Source organism: Acipenser ruthenus, chromosome 9 (genome assembly GCF_902713425.1).
Source record: "Acipenser ruthenus chromosome 9, fAciRut3.2 maternal haplotype, whole genome shotgun sequence".
Lineage (NCBI taxonomy): Eukaryota > Metazoa > Chordata > Actinopteri > Acipenseriformes > Acipenseridae > Acipenser > Acipenser ruthenus.
In genome coordinates, this window is record NC_081197.1 from 35,163,692 (window position 1) to 35,184,907 (window position 21,216).

General features: G+C 38.6%; 1 protein-coding gene across 9 annotated transcripts in view; it reads right to left on the reverse strand.

Annotated features, from left to right (window-relative positions):
- Positions 1 to 230: 230 nt before the first annotated feature.
- The window catches only part of LOC117405700 (guanine nucleotide exchange factor DBS-like), a 71,419-nt gene continuing 50,433 nt past the window's right edge, over positions 231 to 21,216 (reverse strand). For 2 of the 9 annotated variants that reach the window (XM_059029903.1, XM_059029905.1), the window contains 25 exons: positions 20,804 to 20,953; positions 20,202 to 20,326; positions 18,503 to 18,617; positions 17,754 to 17,873; positions 17,276 to 17,467; positions 16,803 to 16,994; positions 16,155 to 16,314; positions 15,576 to 15,646; positions 15,261 to 15,328; positions 14,779 to 14,845; positions 13,065 to 13,180; positions 12,908 to 12,977; positions 12,070 to 12,162; positions 11,661 to 11,753; positions 11,148 to 11,273; positions 10,788 to 11,009; positions 9,343 to 9,435; positions 9,133 to 9,211; positions 8,704 to 8,773; positions 8,154 to 8,272; positions 6,418 to 6,492; positions 4,823 to 4,938; positions 4,599 to 4,711; positions 2,952 to 3,055; positions 233 to 2,536 (listed from right to left, as the gene is read on the reverse strand). In XM_059029903.1, the coding sequence (XP_058885886.1) occupies positions 2,442 to 2,536; positions 2,952 to 3,055; positions 4,599 to 4,711; positions 4,823 to 4,938; positions 6,418 to 6,492; positions 8,154 to 8,272; positions 8,704 to 8,773; positions 9,133 to 9,211; positions 9,343 to 9,435; positions 10,788 to 11,009; positions 11,148 to 11,273; positions 11,661 to 11,753; positions 12,070 to 12,162; positions 12,908 to 12,977; positions 13,065 to 13,180; positions 14,779 to 14,845; positions 15,261 to 15,328; positions 15,576 to 15,646; positions 16,155 to 16,314; positions 16,803 to 16,994; positions 17,276 to 17,467; positions 17,754 to 17,873; positions 18,503 to 18,617; positions 20,202 to 20,326; positions 20,804 to 20,953 (2,844 nt within the window). In that variant the 3' untranslated portion in view covers positions 233 to 2,441. Of the gene's footprint in view, positions 2,537 to 2,951; positions 3,056 to 4,251; positions 4,464 to 4,598; positions 4,712 to 4,822; positions 4,939 to 5,594; positions 5,670 to 6,417; positions 6,493 to 6,843; positions 6,904 to 7,649; positions 7,743 to 8,153; positions 8,276 to 8,703; positions 8,774 to 9,132; positions 9,212 to 9,342; positions 9,436 to 10,787; positions 11,010 to 11,147; positions 11,274 to 11,660; positions 11,754 to 12,069; positions 12,163 to 12,907; positions 12,978 to 13,064; positions 13,181 to 14,778; positions 14,846 to 15,260; positions 15,329 to 15,575; positions 15,647 to 16,154; positions 16,315 to 16,802; positions 16,995 to 17,275; positions 17,468 to 17,753; positions 17,874 to 18,502; positions 18,618 to 20,201; positions 20,327 to 20,803; positions 20,954 to 21,216 lie in introns of all 9 variants that reach the window. The other 7 variants (XM_059029904.1, XM_059029907.1, XM_059029898.1 and 4 more) reach the window with 6 other exon arrangements.

A 21,216-nucleotide genomic window follows, 5' to 3' on the forward strand; every position in this document is an offset into this window, starting at 1 on the left:
AAAATCCCACTTTATCTAGTTTACTGTATATATATATATGCAAGTTCACGTTATATATATATATATGCATCAGAAAGAATAACAGAACCACCACAAAGCATTGGTTGCAAAGTCCAGCACATATTACTGGAATTTAATCAAGTTATACATCCATACAATTAAAGACTTGACATTATATATATATATATATATATATATATATATATTATATATATATATATATATATATATATATATATATATATTAAATTCATTTATCAAAGAAAAAAAACAAAAACAAAAAGAAATTTGCTGCAATGTGCTGCATAAAGTGCAATGAAAACATAATGACCTTGCAAGTGCAAATCAAAGGAAATAAACCCTAAAAATACATCACATTACAGGACTTTTGATTGTAAATGGGTCATTTCCTGTTTGTTGAAATAAATTAATGGTGTCCCCTGCAGGTAATAAAATACTTGAATGTTTAATAAGGTTGCTATCTTGTTGTCCGTGTAAAAGAAAATGTCTAGTAGACAAATTTGAGAAGTGTCCTTTTCAATGTCTGTTGGCTTACAGAGTACAGTACTCTATTGTAGATGCAAGCATTTATTAAATGTGAGCTTGGATTCCTACAGATAAAAATGACCTTTTGACTGTCAAATTGGGTTTGTCAATGTTTCTGAAAAAGCAATGTACAGAAGGCTGAACTATACAAGAATACATTAGACACCCACAAATATGTTTTGTAGTGTAAAAGTAATGGATTGCAGGGATATTGCAGCTTTGAGTGTATTTATACAAGAACTATACAAAAGCAACAAACAGAAACCTCAATCCAAAACATTTTCACGAATCTGAAACCTTAAGCAGGTAACAGTCCATTACACTACAAAATCAGACTTGCAGAATTATTAACTTGCGTCAGAAACATGCATTTACAAGATTATTGTCATATAGAACTCTGAAGGTTAAGAATTAAACATCACTTGTGCAAATCATTTAAAAGTCCTTTGGGCAGTTGCATTTGGGATTCACTTATCCAATTTAGTCAATTTCAACAGGACACTATTTCATCTCCTACAAACAGCACGGTTGAGAATGCCACATTATTAAGGTGCTGTATTTTGCCATTACTTGGAGTTTACCAACACTAGAATGGCAATAATTAAAATATAAAAATGGCTTTTCTGGGCAAGACACCCCCTCCCCACCCCACCAATATATATTTTGTTCTTCGTTTTAGGAAAGCTTTAGAAATTGCATGCTGCAACAGATCTATGATTGTGTTAATTTCCTGATAATGCTAAAACACATTTGTGGCATCCCTTTTGTGCAAGTGTGGCTGAGAAAAGGCAGCTGTATGAAAGATGTGACCTTGCATTACATACAGATAGATGGATAACAAGCAATGTACAACGTATAACCAAGATAGTATCTGATGGCAGATTTCCTTTAAACCCTTGAACAAGTTTTAATCTTTTTTTTTCCCCTTTATACACAATGCATTTTAATAAATGAGACGACATCTGCTTCAAAACGTTAAAGAAAAAGCAGCAAGAAAACAGTCCCTTGACAAAACCGCCTTTAAAAATAAAACGAGGAAGCAATGTCAAGTACAGTATACAACTGCAGTGTACACCACAGCAAAAGAAAGCAAGTCTGTATCAAACACTCACTTTGTAAAACCGTGGCTGTTTAGAAGGTTTTTTTAAAAAAGGCAAGAGAACCATAAAAATGGCTAATTAGGTTGTGTAAAAAACCCAACTGTTGTATATTCATCAATACTAAAATAATGAAATTCTTACTTAAACACTAGACATCTCTCTCAATGTCTGAAATGTTTGTCAAAGGTTTCTTTTAGCATTACTAAGTATTCAAATCCTCTTTGCAATCAAAAAGCTTTCAAAGCAGAGGCTAGGGATACCCTTTTACTGCTGCAGTTGTTAACAGTATACAGTGTGCCAGAGGACCAAACTGGAATGGCTTGAGAGGAGTGTAGACCTGTTCCGTTAGTATTTCAATGTACTCAAACAAAAAACTGGATATATACATGCGATACTGCATTTACACAACAAAATTAATGTTTTTAGAAGAGCTTGTGTCTTGCAGAAAATATTTAGCTTCTTGCATCCTTCAAGTTTTTTTTCTTTTTTTTCAAGCAGTTTTGGGGGAAAATAGGTATCTTGTCATTATTTGAAATCTGTTCCTTATTAAAAAAAATAACACAAACAAACAAACAAAAATACACAATGTTGGTTATCGCATTGCTCCAGGAGAAAACCTATGGTTTGCTTTAGAGTAGTTAGCACTTAAGTGCGGGCAGGTTGCACTGGCTCACACATATGACAGAAGCCAGTGTTAATTCCTTCAGTCTGAAGGTTAATAGGCTGTCAAAGCAACTGCCAATGTTCTGGTCTACACAGAGAATCCGCACCAAGTTCGACAGATGAGGCCGGTCCTTAGCCCTTGATGTTAGAGATGCTGGTGTTACTGGCTGTACAACTCTCACTGCAGCTGGATGATGTGCTCAGGTTACTGGAACCAGTGCCTGATTCTGGGGGAAAAAAAAATAAACAAATTTAAACGAAACAGCAATTAATACATTTACAAGGAGCGCAGGGGGGGGGGGGGGGGGGGGGGGGTGCTAGGGGGATCAGCAGACCAGCTCACTTCTATAGCTCTTAGTTTGAATCTGCCTTGGGTCACAATAAAAGGAGACTTGTGGTCTCTAAGTACCACCTGGTGGACATTAGTCCACATCACCAAACCATCACAACTTAGCACTATGCTCCCAGTGCTTACTTTATAAAGAGCTCCTGTTCTGCAAGTAAAGGCATCATTTGAAACATGCAGTTGCAGTCACTGATTTTCAACAATTTTAATCCACCATGTATTTCCACCCAAAACAACATAGAAAATGATTATATGTAACCTCACTCACTTAAAAAAGGCCTAACTTGTAGACTAACCTGAGCTACACAAAGAAAGTGAAGATTTTGAGTCCCCTATCATTGTCAGTAGGTTTGTAGCAGAAACCCATCCCTCTTTGCTGGTATTGAGGTTCTTAACATACCTGCCAAAACAAACAGAACATCAGTATTTCATGATATTAAAAGGAATATAAAAAAATCACTAGAAAAATGACAAATACCTTAAATTGATAAATGTGAACTAAAATCACTCTGAGCAGTTGACAAGTAACACCTTCATGTGAGAGATTCTTTAAAAGAGGAAGGGGTTTGGCAATTACTTCCAACTAATGGCTGAATCAGAAAGAAGGACAAAGGGGCAGGTAGACGTTTCATCATCACTCTGTCAATCTAATATTGCAGGCATGTAAACCAACCACAACTGCAGGAGACCAATTTTAAAAAAAAAAAAAAAAAAAAAAAAAAACACACAACCAGGTTGTTCTTAAATTACATTTAGTGTGACATTTAATGTTTCAAAAACAGCATCAGTACGGAGAATCCACTATGAATGAATGGCAATGAATGAATGATGGTGATTAATGAAAATGAGCAGTTGAGACAAAGCCCGTCCCCCAGCATGACTGTGCTGGGGGAGAGAGCCCAGCCTCTCCAACCCGACCACTCACCCATCAGAACTAAATACGAACCGCTCAGCACTCAGGTAAGGAAAAACCACCTACTCACATTTCTTTTTTTTTTTTTTTTTAGGGGGAACCTCAGGGAAACCGTGGCTGAGGGCAGCCCTTCCTCTAGGCTCTAAGCGGTCAACTCCCGTTTAGGCCTCTCAGCGCTTGACTGAGCAGCCGAAAACAAAAAGAAGCGACACGAAAGAATAACTCACAGAGCTTTTATGTGCTTGCTGATGATGTATTGGTTAGGGGCGGATTCTCCTTTGCAGAGAAGCCCAAAAAGTTTACAATTTAGTAATACTTCAAAAGATACAAAAAAAACCACATTTACAATAAGGATTGTGGCAATGTTTGGGAGCTTATGTATGTAGTGGAGAGGAATGACTTGCACTGGGTTTGAGTACTTGAAATACCTGATGCCCGAGTATTTAATCCAACCTCTAATTATAATATTGAATATTCACAGCAGGGGGGCTCCCGAGTGGCGCATCCAGTAAAGGCACTCCACGCGGAGCGCAGGATGTGCCCTATAGCCTGGAGATCGCAGGTTCGAATCCAGTCTATGTCACAGCCGACCGTGACCGGGAGTTCCTAGGGGGCAGTGCACAATTGGCCGAGCGCTGCCCGGGTAGGGAGGGCTTAGGTCGGCAGGGGAATCCACGGCTCACCGTGCATCAGCGACCCCTGTGGCCGATAGGGCGCCTGTGGTTCTGCAGTGGAGCTGCCAGTTCTGTGTTGTCCTCCGGCACTATAGGTCTGGTAACAAAATGACGGCTTGGCAGGAGCACGTTTCGGAGGACGCGTGCTCCAACCGCCGTTTCCCGAGTCGGCGGGGGGTTTGCGAGCGGTGGGCCGAGGATACAGATAATGATTGGGCACGCTAAATTGGGGAGAAAACCGGGGTAAAAAATTGGTGACGACTAAATTAAAACAAAATAAAATTAAAAAAAATAATTATATTCACAGCAAACCCAGTCCACGTCAGTAAGCAAATGTGCATCACTGCAGTAAGTACCATTGCCCATCTTCTCCTTCCCGAATCAGCTGGACCATTTCTCCACTTTTCACCGTCAGGTCATCTGTGTTTCCTTTGTCGTACTCTGCTACTACTGTATATTTACCAGGACTCTAAAAGCAAATTAAAAGCTTGTGTAAAGTGAAAATACAACAACAAAAACACATTTCTACAGCAGAAGTCCAAGGGTTCCAGGTGTACACGGTCAATACATTTTTACATACCAGTTTTTTACCTGTCGCCTCCTCCTCTGCGTCCGAGGAATTGAGCGGATCTTCTGCACTGGAATAACCATCATTTTCTTCAGATGCATCGAAAGACTGGGATGCTTTACCCCAAACTGGTAAAAGAAGGTGCCCAGTTCAAAATATATAGCAAGTAAGCATGATCACGCAATAAACCACACTGTCAGACTGAGCCAAACTTAAAATACCAGGCAGCATTTAAATATTTCTAGTTAAAAGATTCAATCATGAAAGCCACTCTGAAATTAAATGATAAATTACATTGCTAATCATCACTGCACACAGTTTAAACATAAACCAGCTATTTACAATATAATAACTCTGAGAAGTAAAAACTGTATGTTGAATTACACCGGACAACACACACTTTAGTAAATAACTGAACCTGATCTAATCATTTATAAAAGTGCCTCATCCCTCCACACACCCCAGTGAGAGCTTTTACTAGCACCCTGAAGGAGCATCATCAGCTTAACGAAATTCAAAATAAATAAAATGTACCTTAAATAAAAAAGTATTATTTCAAGGATTTATATGTTGATTTTGAATTTTATCCAAAAAAAAAAAAAAAAAAAAAAAAAAAGACCAAAACCACAGCAAAAAGGTAAATCAAACATATTGGTTTAGGTATCTCATTGGAAACATGCAGTCATTTGTTTCATTAATTTATTATTTTGTGTATTGTTTTTTTAGGAAGGTGTTTAAAGCTCAATTAAAAGCCACTGTCACCCACACAACTCAGGTAGTTTACCTGTCCTTTTTGCTTGTAACAGACTAGAGGTACTGAGCCATTTTACTCGTGTCATTGTTGTATGTGGACTCACATCTGTGGGAAAATCATGGGTCAGACTTCTCTTGAGGGGCCTTAACTAAAGTGAAAACAAGCTTTCCTGACGAACAGCATTACCAGTTTAGCAACAAACACAGGAAAACGTGGGTTTGTCTGGCCTTAATCAAGGACTCAACATAACACTTTGGGGCAGCCTGGCCACTCATCTGAGAAAGAGGTGAAGCCAGCGGATCATGCCTTTACCCTGCGAAAACAGACCGACTCAGAGCCAAACCGAAGCCATTCAAGACCTCCTCGATATCTTCAAGTGATATATATATTGATAATGCTTTCTCAAAATAAAATGTACTCGCATCATGAATGCTTTCAAACTCAAAGTACAGCAACTCAATTCTTTAGGACGTTATTGATCATGACAGACTGACTGCTTGATATAAAAATCGAGTCGGATATCAAGATTAACAATGTTCCTCTTTCAGCAGGTAACATTCTATATTGAGGGCTTCTGAATACCCCAGACATATAAATACATCCCTACCACTATAATGATTCTTTTTGGTCACTTTCAAACTAGTGCATGATGTACATGAGGATTTATAATAATGTTACGGTATGTTATACTAAATTGGTATTTTGGTTCATCCACAAGACAGCAATAATTGATGAAAATCATCCTCTCTTCTATTGGGAAAACAGTTACAGGTATATGAAAAAACACTAGAATTTGTACAATGTGAAATTCGATTAGTCCAGTAGTGATTTTACACTGCTTTGGATATACTACCTCTAAAGCCAAACGGCGCTGGATCGCTCTTGATCTCATGTCGTTTTGCTTTATTGTCAGGGCTAGTAGGAGATCCTGTAGAAACATTATAGGAAGAGAGACAGAACAAGAAAGAGGGAACTGAAGGGCACAGAAAGCAAGCCAGGAACTTCCTTCAAACCACACACAAAAAACACAGAGACAGCCTAGTTCAAACGGATTGCATAATCCTAAATTAACGAATAACACATTGTGGGTTGGGATATGTACAAAATAAAATAAATACTATGCACTACAACAAAAAACGGTCAAAAATACTGAGGATAGGGTAGGCATAAATCATAAGACCAGGGGTAACAGTTTATTGTAAAACAAGTACAGGTTAACACTTCACACAGTCCCATGCAATAAATATAATTACAGTCTAAACTAGCACTCTAAGAATACCTGGTCTTGAAAGAAGTGCGATTGGTAACGTTCGACTTTTAACTGTGGGAGGTGGAGATTCTGTTAAGGAATGGAGGGCACATTAGTACCTACTTTATTGAAAACAGCCCAAAGCAGTATAAAAGCAATTTAAATATACAACATTTGACTATTGTAGCTTTATCCCTGCAATAAATAGTGTACAGAAAAGTAAATTTCACTAAACTTAATTTTATTTTTTTATTTTAGTGTGCCCAATTATTCCCCCCCCCTGATTTTTCCCCCCAATTTCTAATGTCCTCTGCAGCAATTCCCCACACAACTCAGGAGAACTGAAGGTTCAGTGGGCGTCCTCCGATCCCACGACTTAGACAGCTTCCTCTTTCACACCCAGGAACTCAAGAACAGATGTAAGCAAGCTACCAGCCTGGGAGTGCAAAGGCCAGCCCTGCTGGTGTCCGTTCTGAGTTGACTTGGCACCTGGCCAGCAGGGTTTGCTCTAGCATGATGAGGAGCAGTCGTCCCTGATGGTTTTGTCTCCCTAACCCACAGGAGCACCAGAGACAATGCGACTCTCCCTTTGCAATCCCCAGCGAAGACTGCCGACTTCACACAGCTAGGACTCAAACCTGCACCGTATGACTCACCCTGCACACCACGTGGATGTGCTTTTACCATGTGAGCCACTCTGGTACCCCTATACTAAACATCTTATGTTAAACTATGTGTCTTTTACTTCAATTATTTGTTGCAATGCGGTTAACCCATTGGGTATAAATGTACAAATAGTAGAGGAAGCTAGAGTTCAGTTCTATTGCCAAGTTTACCTTTCTGATTCTTAAGGTTACTGAAGCCCTGCAAAGTAAAACGTTTTTTAGACACTGCAGAGCGCTCTGAGGTAGGGCTAGTTGTGGCTTCATCTTGAAGGAGGAAATTACAGGACACAGCGAAAGAGAGCAAAAAGAAAAAAAGACATTAAAAAATCAAATTGGAAGAAGGAAGAGAATGAAGAACAAGTACACTAGAAACATCGCAGCAGAGAGAGAGCAAGTCTAGCAGGCCACAAAAAGGTACAAGCATTGAAATACACTGAAGCGAGTTCAAAATCAAGCTAACAAAAATAACCCATTCATTTAGGCTGATTTTCCGCATGCTTTGTACTGCAGAATTTTTTTGTAACAATAAGGAATAGGTAGAAATATCTATACAGTAGGTCCAGAGCAAGTTCTTAAATGGTACATTTCCAAGAAGTTCAAGTTATCCATCTCTACAGAAATAGCAGTTGTCTATGAAAATGCTCCATTAGTCCATACTGCTTGTGTAGCACTCACCTCTGACTTTTTCTGGGTACTTTGGGGAAGCAGCTGAACCAAAGCAGCTGTCTGGGCTGGCTGGTTCACTCTTTCTCTCATCCGATTTCTTGTTATTTTTTTGATAACTCTTAAAAGGACTACTGATGTATGAGAAAAACAAATAATTAAAAAAAAGAATGATCTCTATATATGTAGCATCTGTGGCTTTTGAGAAACAGTGTTTGTGTTCAACACCCATGCATGTTATCTGATGAATCAAGTTAATGTTATACCACAACACAAAATGTGCCATAGTAACCAGAGTCACTTTCATCTGTTTCATTAACATGCAAATTACAACAAATTTCTTGCAGTAATGGATGAATATGTTGTAGTATACATTGTCAAAATTCCATGCAATCTTTCTTTGCATGCAAAACTAATACAAATAAAATGGAGAGTATCTAGCAGAATGTGTCCAGTACTGTATGTCATGAAATATTATTTTAACCATTGAGGTTGCTCACATTTGTCTCTGCTTCTTTAAATCATTGACACAAGCTAGCTGATATTTAACAGAAATACCTACCTTGAACTAACAGGTGTACTAGCTCCAGGAGATTGAAACACTTGTTCTGAAGACTTCTGTTGGCTTGCTTCTGAAAAGAATGTTAAAGGCAATTAAAAGTCATGAAATAATGCACACTGCCAAGAAAACTGCGTTAAAGGGTTGACCTGAAGCAAACTTCCAACTACATTATAAGCAAAATATGGTTATGAAATTGATAGCATTAAAAAGTATGTTTAAAACTAGGAGGTGGGTTAGGGTTACAGCAATTCAACTTCGACCAAGACTGGGGTTTTGGGTTTAACACAACATTGGCAGGCTAGTGGTGGACAAACACTACTGGTTGCGTCCAATACAGAACACATTACATTACATGGACAGATAATAAAATTGAGCTTCCTCAGCTGAAGATAAATTAAAATCAGAAACGTGACAGGAGGATTTTCCTACCACGATATGCATTCAGTTGGCCAGTTAGCACCTTCCTGATTTCATTTACCCATGCTGTTTTTATTTCTGGTGTTGGAGCCTAACAAAAAAAATATAACACAAATTCCTGGTTAAGACATATTATATGTACTGTATCGTTTATAAATATATATACAAAAAAAAAAGTGTTTTAAATCTTGAACATTGTTCTATGCAACTGTATGGACTCACCTGTACAATGTAAACTTCTTCCCTTGCATTACACCAGATTTCAAACTTTTTATAATCTCCCTTTGCATTCTCTGTGATTCCAACAGCACTCATCTGTCAAACACAAACATATATAAATACAGGAACAAAACACCCGGGTGATGATTTTCAAAGCTTTTTCTTTTACGACAAATTATTCTTGTTTTCAAAAGGAGGAAAAAACCCAACCAGTAATAAAACCACTTAAAACTAGCTTAAAATTAATACCTGGCAGGTTTATTTCTAGTTTTTCAACTTAAGCAGTTTTTCTCCTTTGGAAAACTTAGAGTAAAAGATTAAAAGCTACCACAAAGTTGCAGTTGCAATGGGTGTTTGAGGGATTGTATTGACAGAGGGTCTCTACCAAAGGTGTTTGCTCACAAGAAGTTTATTTCTAGTTTATACAGTTAATTTGTATTCCTTTCAGAAATGTTGCCTTTGCATACACACTTCAAAACCGAGCCCAGAGTGCTGAATTCATTAGTCCAGGCCTAATGGAGGAATCCGGCTACGAGGAGGAAGATCAAGTCTGCAGTTTTTAGACAAATTTGGTCTTCATCTCAAGAATCAATTCTAATTATCTGTTTTTTGTGACAATGTCCCCTTTCCTAGCAAGTAAGAAAGCACCATTTACGATTCAGTCTCAACACGGGTCAAACATTGGAGTTTAAGCCTGTTTGTATACAGAGCATTAAAAGAAACAGCACTATTATAACACATTTCTTTTCGAAAATAAAAAAGGTATATAAATGATGGACATGATGAAATGTTTTTGGTTTCTTTTTAATCACTCGATCATTCATCCTTGACCATGATGCTTGAGTGACTATGACTGAAGCATATGCATGTAATCTCCTAATTAGTGAGACAGTTGATTGGACACTGGATATGATTTCAGCTGTTGAATTGCAAGCTTGAATAAAAGCAAAAAAAAAAAAAAAAAAAAAATATGTGCCACGTCTGTCAAGAGAGCAGCACCTTTGTGCAATCAGCATGTTGGAGGCTGGACTAGGGCAGCGTACTGTGGCTCGCTGTCTTGGGTGCTCACAGCCAGCAATTTCAAACCTGGCGAGACAGTATAACCAGACACACTCTGAATGACAGGCCACAAACTGGGAGACCAAGAGTCACAACACTGGCCCAAGATTGGCAGATCATTTCCCAGCATCCTTGTGATGTCAATTGTAAAATCAGCACAATAAAAAGATACTGCACCTGCTCTAAAAGAGTTAGTCATTTTTCAATCACATCTAGTGAATTTTATCCAAATATAAGTGATAAGTTTATTTTGATGCTCATATATAAGTGATACGTTTCTTTTCATGCTCAGTATATCATACAGTATGGTTTTAAGTGGTGCTCCTAAAAAGTCCTGTTGACTCAAAATATAGTTTAGTGTTACTACTGTTGAGTTCCACCCAACTTACATTTAAATAATGTTTGAAGCTGTAGGAAGGAGCCTTCTCATATCCTTCCCCGTTCTCTTCTCTCTTCTTGCAGAACAGCAGGGCTTTCTGATGCAGAAAGAGGTGCCTCTGCATGGGCTTGAAACGGGCCAGGTCCTTCACCTTCGAGTGTCCCTTTTTATGCACCGTCCACACATTAAAGGATCCTTGCATTAACAGCTTGCCAAGATCATTCAAGTTCCCCTTTAACGATATTGAAGAAATTGGGTTTGAACATTTGTGTGTGCATGTGTTTTACACCAGCAAGAAAAATCATAGGAGGAGGTTTTTTTCCCGCCAATGACCCAATGTGTCAGTTTTTAGAAGATGTTGTTTCCTTACGTCGTATCCAGTAATGGCGATCAGGTGCATGGAGTCGTTGACAGCTTTCAGAATCCCCAGTATTGCGGTCAGGGCCTCCTGTAGATCCTCAGAACCATCACAGTTTTTGCTGTACTTCAACAACTCCTAAAATATTGGGGACAAAAGGGACAGTTTTCCCCAAAATGTTTGACTTACCTAAAGTGTCTTGTCAACTGTACATAACATGTAAAAATTACAAACAATCAAATTCTGCAGCACAATTATCAATCTTTTCTAAAGGTAATAATAAAGCATAATTTCAAACCCAATATATTAATCTCTGCATGGGTGAATAGAGAATTATTATTATCTATTAACAGTCCCATCACACACAAAAGCATGTCCCTTTTCCAATTTAATGGACCTTATCATATATTTCCCTAATGTATTGCAATAAAGCTTTGACACACTGCAGGAAATAGGAGTACCTATTACATCAATGCATATTTTTCACTAAAATACCAGTAGTCTAACAGTCAAAATGTCCCTTACCTTTAATAATAACTGATATTTCGTTATCCTCTGTACGGGTTTTAATAAATAAGAGTCCAAACCTAATTTATGTTCTAGCTTCTTCTGGCATTCCTTTTTCAAACAGAGAAAGAAAAGATACATTTTGCACAAACAGCCATTTTATCAAAATCACACCTAAAGTTGCCAAAGGTTGTAGGCTGCAACCAGCATTTGCTTGTATTCTGCTGCCCCTTCTATTTTGCTCTACTCAAAACAAACAATAAACCCATATTCATTGACTTTAAATGCATGGATTTCACTCCGCCTTATATATTTCACAAACATATACTCCCCCATTTGTAAGTTGACAGATTGAAAGGCTTGAGAGCCTCCCTCCCCCCTCCCCCATTTCATTTTAAAAATTCAAATTAGCATTGAAAGACAATACCTGAAAGAAGACACAGTCTGAGCACTGCCTCCACAAGCTTTCTGACCTGGGTTTATTGTGGCAGTACTTCTCATAAATTTGTAAATCTTTCATCTACAAATGAGAAAAAAATGTACTTGATACCCATCTGTCCTGGTTTCATTCCCACAGTTTGACAAAAAATCAAATACAACAGTGAAAAGTTTAACAAATCTCATGCTAGGTACAAACTGGAGCAGAGACTTTGTAAATCTGGCCCCCAAAAAACATTTACAAACACCTTAACCTGTCACAGTGAGTACTTTGTGCCTGTGGTATCCTATACACACACAACCAGGGCCTTTACAAAACAACCGCTTACAGCACTACAGTCAAATGCTTTTATCCATCAACAATGGCTCCTTTGTGGTTTCTAAGTAACACATTTAGACAATGACAATTACCTATAGAGTACGAGCTTTACTTATTTGTTTAAATGGGTGCATTTCACAGTGGACTTTATTTTAACCTGAGTGATACATCACTGCATAGCCTGTTGGCTTGCTCTGGTGTCAAGTTAAAAAGCACAGATAACATAAAACTGTAAATAGATCGTTGACTGGTATATAAAATAGGGACAGCTTAAATAAATCAAAAGGAGCGTTCTCTCAAGTTAACTACACATATAGTCCAACAAAGCTTCATTTTATCACTACTAATCTGTATAAAAACATACAGTCCAATATATGGAATGGAGTCAGGGGCTGTCAGATATCAGGGCTGGCACTATAAAAGAATAGGACATTCACTGTCCAGTCAAAAGAATTCAGCTTTGAGTGGCAAATTGCCCTCTATAACAGTCTGCAGTGGGATGACATACCCTTTCAAGAAAACACCTTCCTACAAGTTCTGGATAGTGGATGTAATTTTCAAGCTCCCTTAGAAATATCCTATAAAACAAAGGTCAGCATTAAAATTACAAGCTTGGTAACATTATAAAAAGCCGAAACAAATGAAAGTGGGGATTAACCTCTCACCTATTATGGAATTGGTAAATTTCTGTCATATTACCAAAGAGAATCTCCTTCTTATTCTGTAGTGCCACTGGTATAAGATGCATCATTACAGGGTTATCCATTTCTGCTGCATATCCCTGCAACACAATATCATTGGGCCTGTCAGATACCAGAACTATCACTGTAAAGACTACAACATACACTGTCCAGACAAAAGAATTGGGCCTTCCAACACCTTGTAGACACCAAGTACTTGTAAGCTGGTATACTCTTGCTACTAGTAATTCATTTTAGCATAAGTAGTAATGGGCCTTCTATTATTATTAGCACTAGAATTTAAGAGAAAAAACACAAATTCCTAGACTGGGGCCCTAGGCAGTGACCCCCCCCCCCAAAAAAAACCTTATCATTTTTATATAAATCTAAAATTATATTTGATCGATGTACTTCTCACATCCACGTGTAACACAACTGCAGCTCTGAGTGCGCTTTAATTTTTGCTATTTAAATTACACTAAAACAGTATGCCCAACAAAACATCACAACATTTTTTTTCTGTTCTAGCCAAGAAGCAGCTTTATTTTATACCACGCTGACATTTACGAGTGTACTTCCAAACATTTAATTTGTTGCAGATACCTATTCAGACCGTTGGTGTGGTGGTCTGTCTTACTTTAATACACACACTCTCTATTTCATTTAATAGTAGCCTACTCACTAAGAAAAGCCTCCAGTAAAACTTTAAAAGACGATGCTGCACTGTCCTACGCCGTGTCTTGGTTTTCTTCGGTGGAATGTAAAGAGGGACAGGCTATTGATTAGCCTGATCATCAGACAGCTAACCCTTAGATGTTGCATTTTTAAAAATAAATGTCGGTAATGCTTTATATTGCGTGGCATAAATTAATATTAAATAGATATGTAATTGCATATTAAATTAATATTTAATAAATATGCAATAGCTGGTTTCTTGCTACATAAAGCGTTACCTAATTTTCTTATGATCGAGTACGCTCACATGATGACACTTTGTCAGTCAGAAAGTGCAAATGTGGTAACGTTACATTGGTAAGCAGAAATCAATATTTTGGAGATGATTATTAACGTGAAGAGTGTGAATCGGATTCATTTGCCGACAGAAGCAGATTTTAATTTGGTGGTTTGTGGCAGCAGATCTCCTTGTTGCCGCTTGACTATTTTCTTTATATTTTTTATTTTCCTTTTACAATGGCCCGACATAATACTCGCAAGACTGTTTCGACTCTGCAGACGTCATACAATTTGTGACACGTGTGGGGCCCCCTTAGGTGTGGGGCCCTAGGCTGCCGCCTTGCCCCAAGGCCGGCCCTGGTAACATACAACAATAGAGACACAATACAGGTATCCACTTACTGTATAAGACATTCATCATTAATAGGATTTCTACACTGAAATGACAAATGGCTGGTTTCACAGACTCCGAGTCACCACTCTTGGACTCCCTTAGCCAAGTAGTGCTAACCAGGCAAAATGTAGCCAAAAGTAGTATACATTTTATTAAGGTTTTATGTTTGAGTTTGTTTTCTGTTTTTAAAAGTATTTGATAAACTAATGGGAATTGCAAATTCGGTGGCTCCGACTCAAAAGCGTAACACACAAGTATCATTATTTACGTCTGTGCTGCAGATGGTAAAATGGCAATGAACTGAAGGTAGAGTCTGCATATTCTGCTCTACTGTTGTACACTGCCTCATACCTCAAGTACACACAGTAACTCTTCCACATAGGCTCTTTCGGTTTCAAGCAGCTCATTCATCACATGTCTAAAAAACAAAAAAATAAAGAAATATAAAATGCACTGTTATGACTAATCAATTTGTCTACGTTTGTTTCTCTGTACTTTGAGTTTCACCGTATGACTAATAGAGCTAGTAAATTTTATTATTTTTTACAAAAGGGAAGCATCTTAATTTGAATGTGACGTCGACAGCAGTGGAAAGTTTGTTAATCTTTAATGAACCCTAAGTAATACACCCTCTTGGTGCCAGCACATTATGCTAGGCATAATTAAAGACTAAGACTATTCTGAAGCAAGTGCAAAGGCTATGTTCTAGCATTTCCAAAACTATCAAGAAACTACTAAGAAAAACATTAACTGCTTCTTGCTGCATCGGATAACTTTCTTGTCTTGTACAGATAATGTTATTCCTCAGATATATCCCTTACAGAAAACTTCACCTTCGCAGTACTGCTAGGTTTTCCTCTTCCTCAGACACAGATTCAGTCCTGCTTTCATTACATTCCCCCTGAAAGATAAAATATGGAAGCTCAAGCGATAGTTACGTATACACATGTTTTGCATCAATATACGGAATAATCAATGATCCTTTAACAAGCCTGTTTAAAACCGCTCCAATATTACATTTAATATTGCAAGGCACAGGGAGACAACCTGCCTATCTTCTAAAGTGAAGACATGGTTAACGTCTCTCCAGCACTACAGAAACAGGTAAATGAAGGCGAGCTGCTTTACAAAATCGACAGGCTCCTTACTTTTCGGTAGTTTAGTCTTCGCAAGGTGTCTTTGTCGGGGGAGAATGTGTTTCCAGAGCCTCTTCGGGGTCCTACATTACACAGACACAAAAAAGACATTTCAATAAACATATCGCTCACACACTGACCAGCACGTTTTACAAATTCAACGAGTAGTCACCTAGAATTAATAAGAAACCTTTCAATCTTAGTGCCCTACGGTATATCGCAATGTAGTAGATATATTCCCTCCTAGCACTCACTAACACAATGTAGAAACTTTGTTAGCAATTTTAACAACCCGGCTATGGGCAGAGGAAAGCAATGAATGTCATTTTGAAAACAATTTTGTTTTGTCCCCTCTAAAAAAGTGATGCTTGGTACAAGAGTGTTTAAATAATGAAATGTTTTCTTTACATGTTCCAGTTCATTATAAATGGCAAATGTGCTGAAAAGCAAAAAAAAAAACAAAAAAAACTGTAAATTCCATGGAATTTTCTGCAGTTACAAAGATCCGCCTCTAGAGGGGGTCTGCCACATGCTGGTGAAGCCGAGCGCAGCCTGCATCTCAAATGAAGGATCCGGTACTGCAATTCAGACCTGGGGACGAGTGAGGAGATTTACTGAAAGCCTCAGGCCTGGGTGCAACCGGTTGAACAGGTCGAGTCTGTTTGGCGGCCAGCTTCTTCAGGCTCACACGCCGCTTCTCAAACATTTCCTGCATCCCCTCCTGCTTCTGGAGCACCTTCTGTACATGTTCCTGTGGAAATAACAACAACAAACATGCATCCCAGCTTTGTTTAAAGCTTTTTAATACAGGCCTCTACCAAACAAGGGGAAAAACAGAAAGCATTCTAAATGCCACTAATAGAACAGACTAGTCTTCGTTTTTTGTTACTTAAAAAGGATGTCAATAAGGTATTTTTATTTTTTTTACTGACAGAGACAGTCATACAAAATAATAATTTGATGCCTCTCTATAGGTCTTATCTACAGCTGTGCTTGGAAATTTGCTAGAAAACCCTGCATTGGTTCTTAGACTTCTGCTGAGAGGTCCTGTTTGAATAAAAGTAGACCAAACCAGGCCTTATCTTTTCAAATACATTCTAGATGAACAATGTGAACAGTGTGTGTGCAGTGACAAATAACACATCAGCTTCCCAAACATTTATCTTTAAATGACACGGAACCAGGAATGGTACAACGTCCCTGATCATAATGCGTCCAACCCCCATAAAAGAAACCTACGCTGAACTCCTGATTAAGTATCGTTTCATAGTCGCTGGTGATCGTATCAAGGTCGTGGAGCTTGTTGTCAGCAGCAGCCTCCAAGAACCTCTCGATCTCCTGCAGAGCTGACTGGGCTCCATCCTGAGACTGGCACTTGTCCACAGGCTGCGAAGCCAGCAGGTAGATCCCTTCATCACACCACTGGGCAGCCTGGATAGACAAGTGAGACACATTTCTGCATCAGAAACGAATGGTAAACCAAGGTTAAAACATGTAAACAGATACATTCAAATGACAGAAGAGGTGGGGTAGGGCAGGCAACACACCTTTCCATAAGCTTGATTCCCAAGGTGGGGACAAGTATTTCAGGGCTAGAGAGTATTTCAGGAACATCTGAAATATTTAACGTCTTGTGCTAGTGTTGTCTGGATTAAGCTAATACTGCAGTGTTAGTTACAGTATTGAAAGTTGAGAAATATCATTTGAATGACCTTTTCAAGCATCTGGTGCAACTCCAAACACCTGTGGAGAAAAGCCTTCCTCAGCTGCATCTCCGAGGCGAGATCCTCAGTCACACGTCTCAGCTCGTTGCATTTGGGGAGAATGGAGTCCACAGCATAGTGATTGTTCTGGATCAGCTGATCCCCTTCCGACGCCAGGTCCTTCGCCTGGTCTAATACCTCCTGTTGGAACAAAACAGGTTACAAATATCAGCTGTCCCTCCTGTCAGACATGAACATTAAACTGGATCCTTTACTTTGAAATTACAAGGCTTCATAAGACATACATGAAGAATATATTCCATATTTTATTAATATAATTCCATTATTTTAACTGCATTGAAGTATTGCCAGGCTGATAACATGTTGCATAAGGCAGCTGATGGAACATGCAGTAGTTGTCCATTCTGGTTTTTATTCTGAAATGTTGTGGAGTTGGCTCTTGAAAGGAAAATGCCTTGTTTCTTACACAAGTTTTCTCTTCATGACTACTCAAGTCTTGCAGAATGTGCTCCACGTGTGTGGTGCAGTTTCCTGGGTCTGTGAATGCAGCCAGGCGCTCAGTTACAAGATTTAATTGCACCTTGATCTGAAAGAACAAATGGAAAATAAAAATTATATTGATATCCCCAATGAAGAATCATGCATAGTTTTTAACATGTGTTATATTAACTTAAGATGCAGCTTCTGTATGTTAGATATCTTAATTTAAGTGGGATACAATCTTAATACTGTTATTCCAAAGCAGATTGAGCACCTACAGAACTGGTGGCGTTGACCAATCCGCACAAGAAACTAATTTATTTTTCTTCTTGATAGGTCATTTTCCCAGCTGTCTGCAATTTCAACAATACTCTGTTCAGAAAGTAGATAACAGGCTCTTGTCAAGAAGTGTTTATTGTGCGGCATTGCAGTGGAATAATTGAAAAGAAGAACATAAGGAACTATGCTTTAAGGAGTAGTAACTAGCACGAATGCACAAGGTATATATACATTTGTGGTAGTCGTTCTTGCACTGTTGCAGTTCTCTTCTAAACACAAAATGGCGTTGAACTGCAGTTCCCCTTCCTCAAGGTCTGAGTAGAAGTCAATACCGCAGCAGGTCAGAGCTTGATGGAATTAGTAAGGCTCAGTGATCACAGGGATGCAGCTCTGACAGACTTTAAATCAATCCCTTACTGCTCCACCGACTGCCCGACAGCCAAAGAAGGGACTCACCTCCCGGAAATTCTGCTCAAAATGCCGGAGCTGCAGGCACTGCTCAAGCTTGCTTTGATGCTTATCCCAGAATTCATCAAAAGCGGTTTCAGTCTCATTTAACTGACCAAGCAGCCTGAAACAAGACGACGGGAGGGGTTTAAGTGTTAAACCACTGGAATGGCCCTAATAGAGCTTTTGTTATCTAAAATTGGTATAAAGAAATACCAATTGGGTTCAGGTGCGACCATGCTGGAACACATGTGGCTCAATTCTTTAAAATGTCCTGATTTCTGGTAGAGACCCTGTTATCCAGTTCTGCAGCCAGCTGGAACGATTTAAACCGTTGGGTTGTAAAACTCCACGATGCCTTTCAGTTCTACAGAGCTCACCATTAGAAGATTTCTACAGGCTGCTCCAATGAATTACTCATTTTAGCTGTCATCTAACAATTAGCAAAATACATCTAATTAGACATTCACTAACAAGGAGGGTGTTTTTTTTGTGGTTAGGAGAGGTTTATCTATTTTCCAGTAAAATATTTAACTCACTCCAATTTGTGTAGATAATGCAATAGAGAGGTGTACAGTCAAATATGGACTAGTTCAGGGACTGAAAGGTTTGTGTACAGCTACAGTAACAGATACAGCTAAATAACCTGGTCTTGATCTAGATCAGTACTTCTGAGAGTAGTGTCATGTTACTGGTTAATGGAATCTTTGAGTTATTTTAAAGTGACCTGATCTTCTGTCTGTGCAAGCTGCCCCTCATCTCAACATCTGTTTTTGTAAACGTGACCGCTTCAGCGGTGAAAATAACGATCGTCTGCAATGAAGCTGACACACACATGCCGAATTACAATGATAGCCTGGCTTCTGTGGTACTTAAAACAATCTGTAAAACGGACTGCATAGATGTCAAAATCAAAATGTGGAAACTAGAATGAATCCATTAAAGCATTAATGCTTGACGAAGCTTTAAAACTCCTGGTAAAGAACTGAATGTGGCAACAGTTAGATGTTCCAAGCCAACATCAAGACCACTTAAAACAAGGGCAATTATCAGGTGCAGTCTCTGAATATGAACCAAGGAACTAGACCAGGTTATCTCCAACAGGGTCAATTAAATAACAAAGGGTCTGGTTGGAACAAAGTCCTGCAGTGGACTGGAAAAGCCAAGGTTACCTACCAGGGATATCTTGCCCCAAAAAAGTGAATGTAGAAATTTCTGTGACACATCTTACAACTCGCCTACGGCTTAAGGTCACGAAAACACCATTTATTGGAAAATAAATAAATAAAAACCTAACAGGGGACAGTCAGGTCTGAGGAGGTTAATTAACAACAGCTGTATGTGGCTGCATGGGGTAGTTAGTAAAGTAGTAGGACATTTTTGATAAGGTTTCATCCGCAACTTTGTTTTCGTTTTGATATTACTCCAAATAGGAAAGTAAATCATCTAAACAATGCAGGCAGGAGTCAAGTAACAGCGATTTGATAGATTGGACTGGCCGTTACTGCAGCTGAGATTTAATAAAAAAGTGAATGTTGATCCTAATTCAAATGAATAAAGAACAATCAATACAGACAGAAAGAAAAAAATAAACAACAAAACATTCTTGTCAGCTTGCTAGCAGGACCTACAAAGAATTACAGGAAATGAATGAATAAGGAAGAAGGTGTGCAGTCTGCAGAGTAAAGGCTTCAGCAGCTTTCCTCACCTCTCCACAGTGGCCAGATTCTCCAGCTCATCCTGGTTCAGTGTGTAACCTGGATCCTTCCTGATTGGCTCATTAATGCTTTCAAAAAGTCCATGTCCTTGGTTTAGGGCTCGCCTCAAATCTTCCTGTAAAAAAAATGAAGGTAAAGCCATGAAGATTACCAGCTCCCTGTTATTATTTAATATTACATGTGTTCCAGTGAAAAATTGTGAATTCAAAATTGATAACTCTTAATTAAAAGTGTAGCACCTGGGCCAGACAGAGAGAGTAAACTGACATTTAGTCACATGCAGAGGGCAGGGGGGTGGGGGTTATAAAAGTTTATTACAGTAAAAACATCACAAAATGTGACGAAGCATAGTAAAGGCATAGGTAAGCACTGTAAAGCCCAGAGAAGTATGGAAAAGCATATTAGAAAACATGATAAACCATGGTTAAGTACAGTAAATGCATAGAATAACCATGGAAAAGCATGTGAAAACTGCATGACCGTGCAAAAATGTGGTAAACGTTTATAAGGGGGCTATAAAAAGTCAACCGGCCACTTCGCAATACAACTGTCGACAAAAAGCTAAGTTGCTTTTAAAACTAACTGAACTCACCTTCATCTTCTCTTTCTTTTCTGTATGTACCTCGAGAAGGCTCGTGGTTGCCTGCACATCATTTGGCAGTTCAGTTTCTGCAAGTTCAGTCCCAAAAGACTGAAGCATTTGAGCCGTCTTTTTCACCATTAGGGCAAAACCTTCAATTGCCTATTAAACACAATGGTAGGAGAACATTAGTGGACCGGGTGTTAAAACTGCTTGATCCAATAGGAGCAGATACAGTATTCAATTATGGCATAACACATATTCAAATAACCGAGGAAAAACCCATGATGAAACATTTAGACAAATGGCTTCTTTTTTAAAATGGCAATTCTATTCGATACAGCAGTTGAGCAGATCCAGTAAAAATAGTCAGACCTGTATGTATCCACACCCTAGAGCTCTTAGTTTGAGGTCACATTTTAATT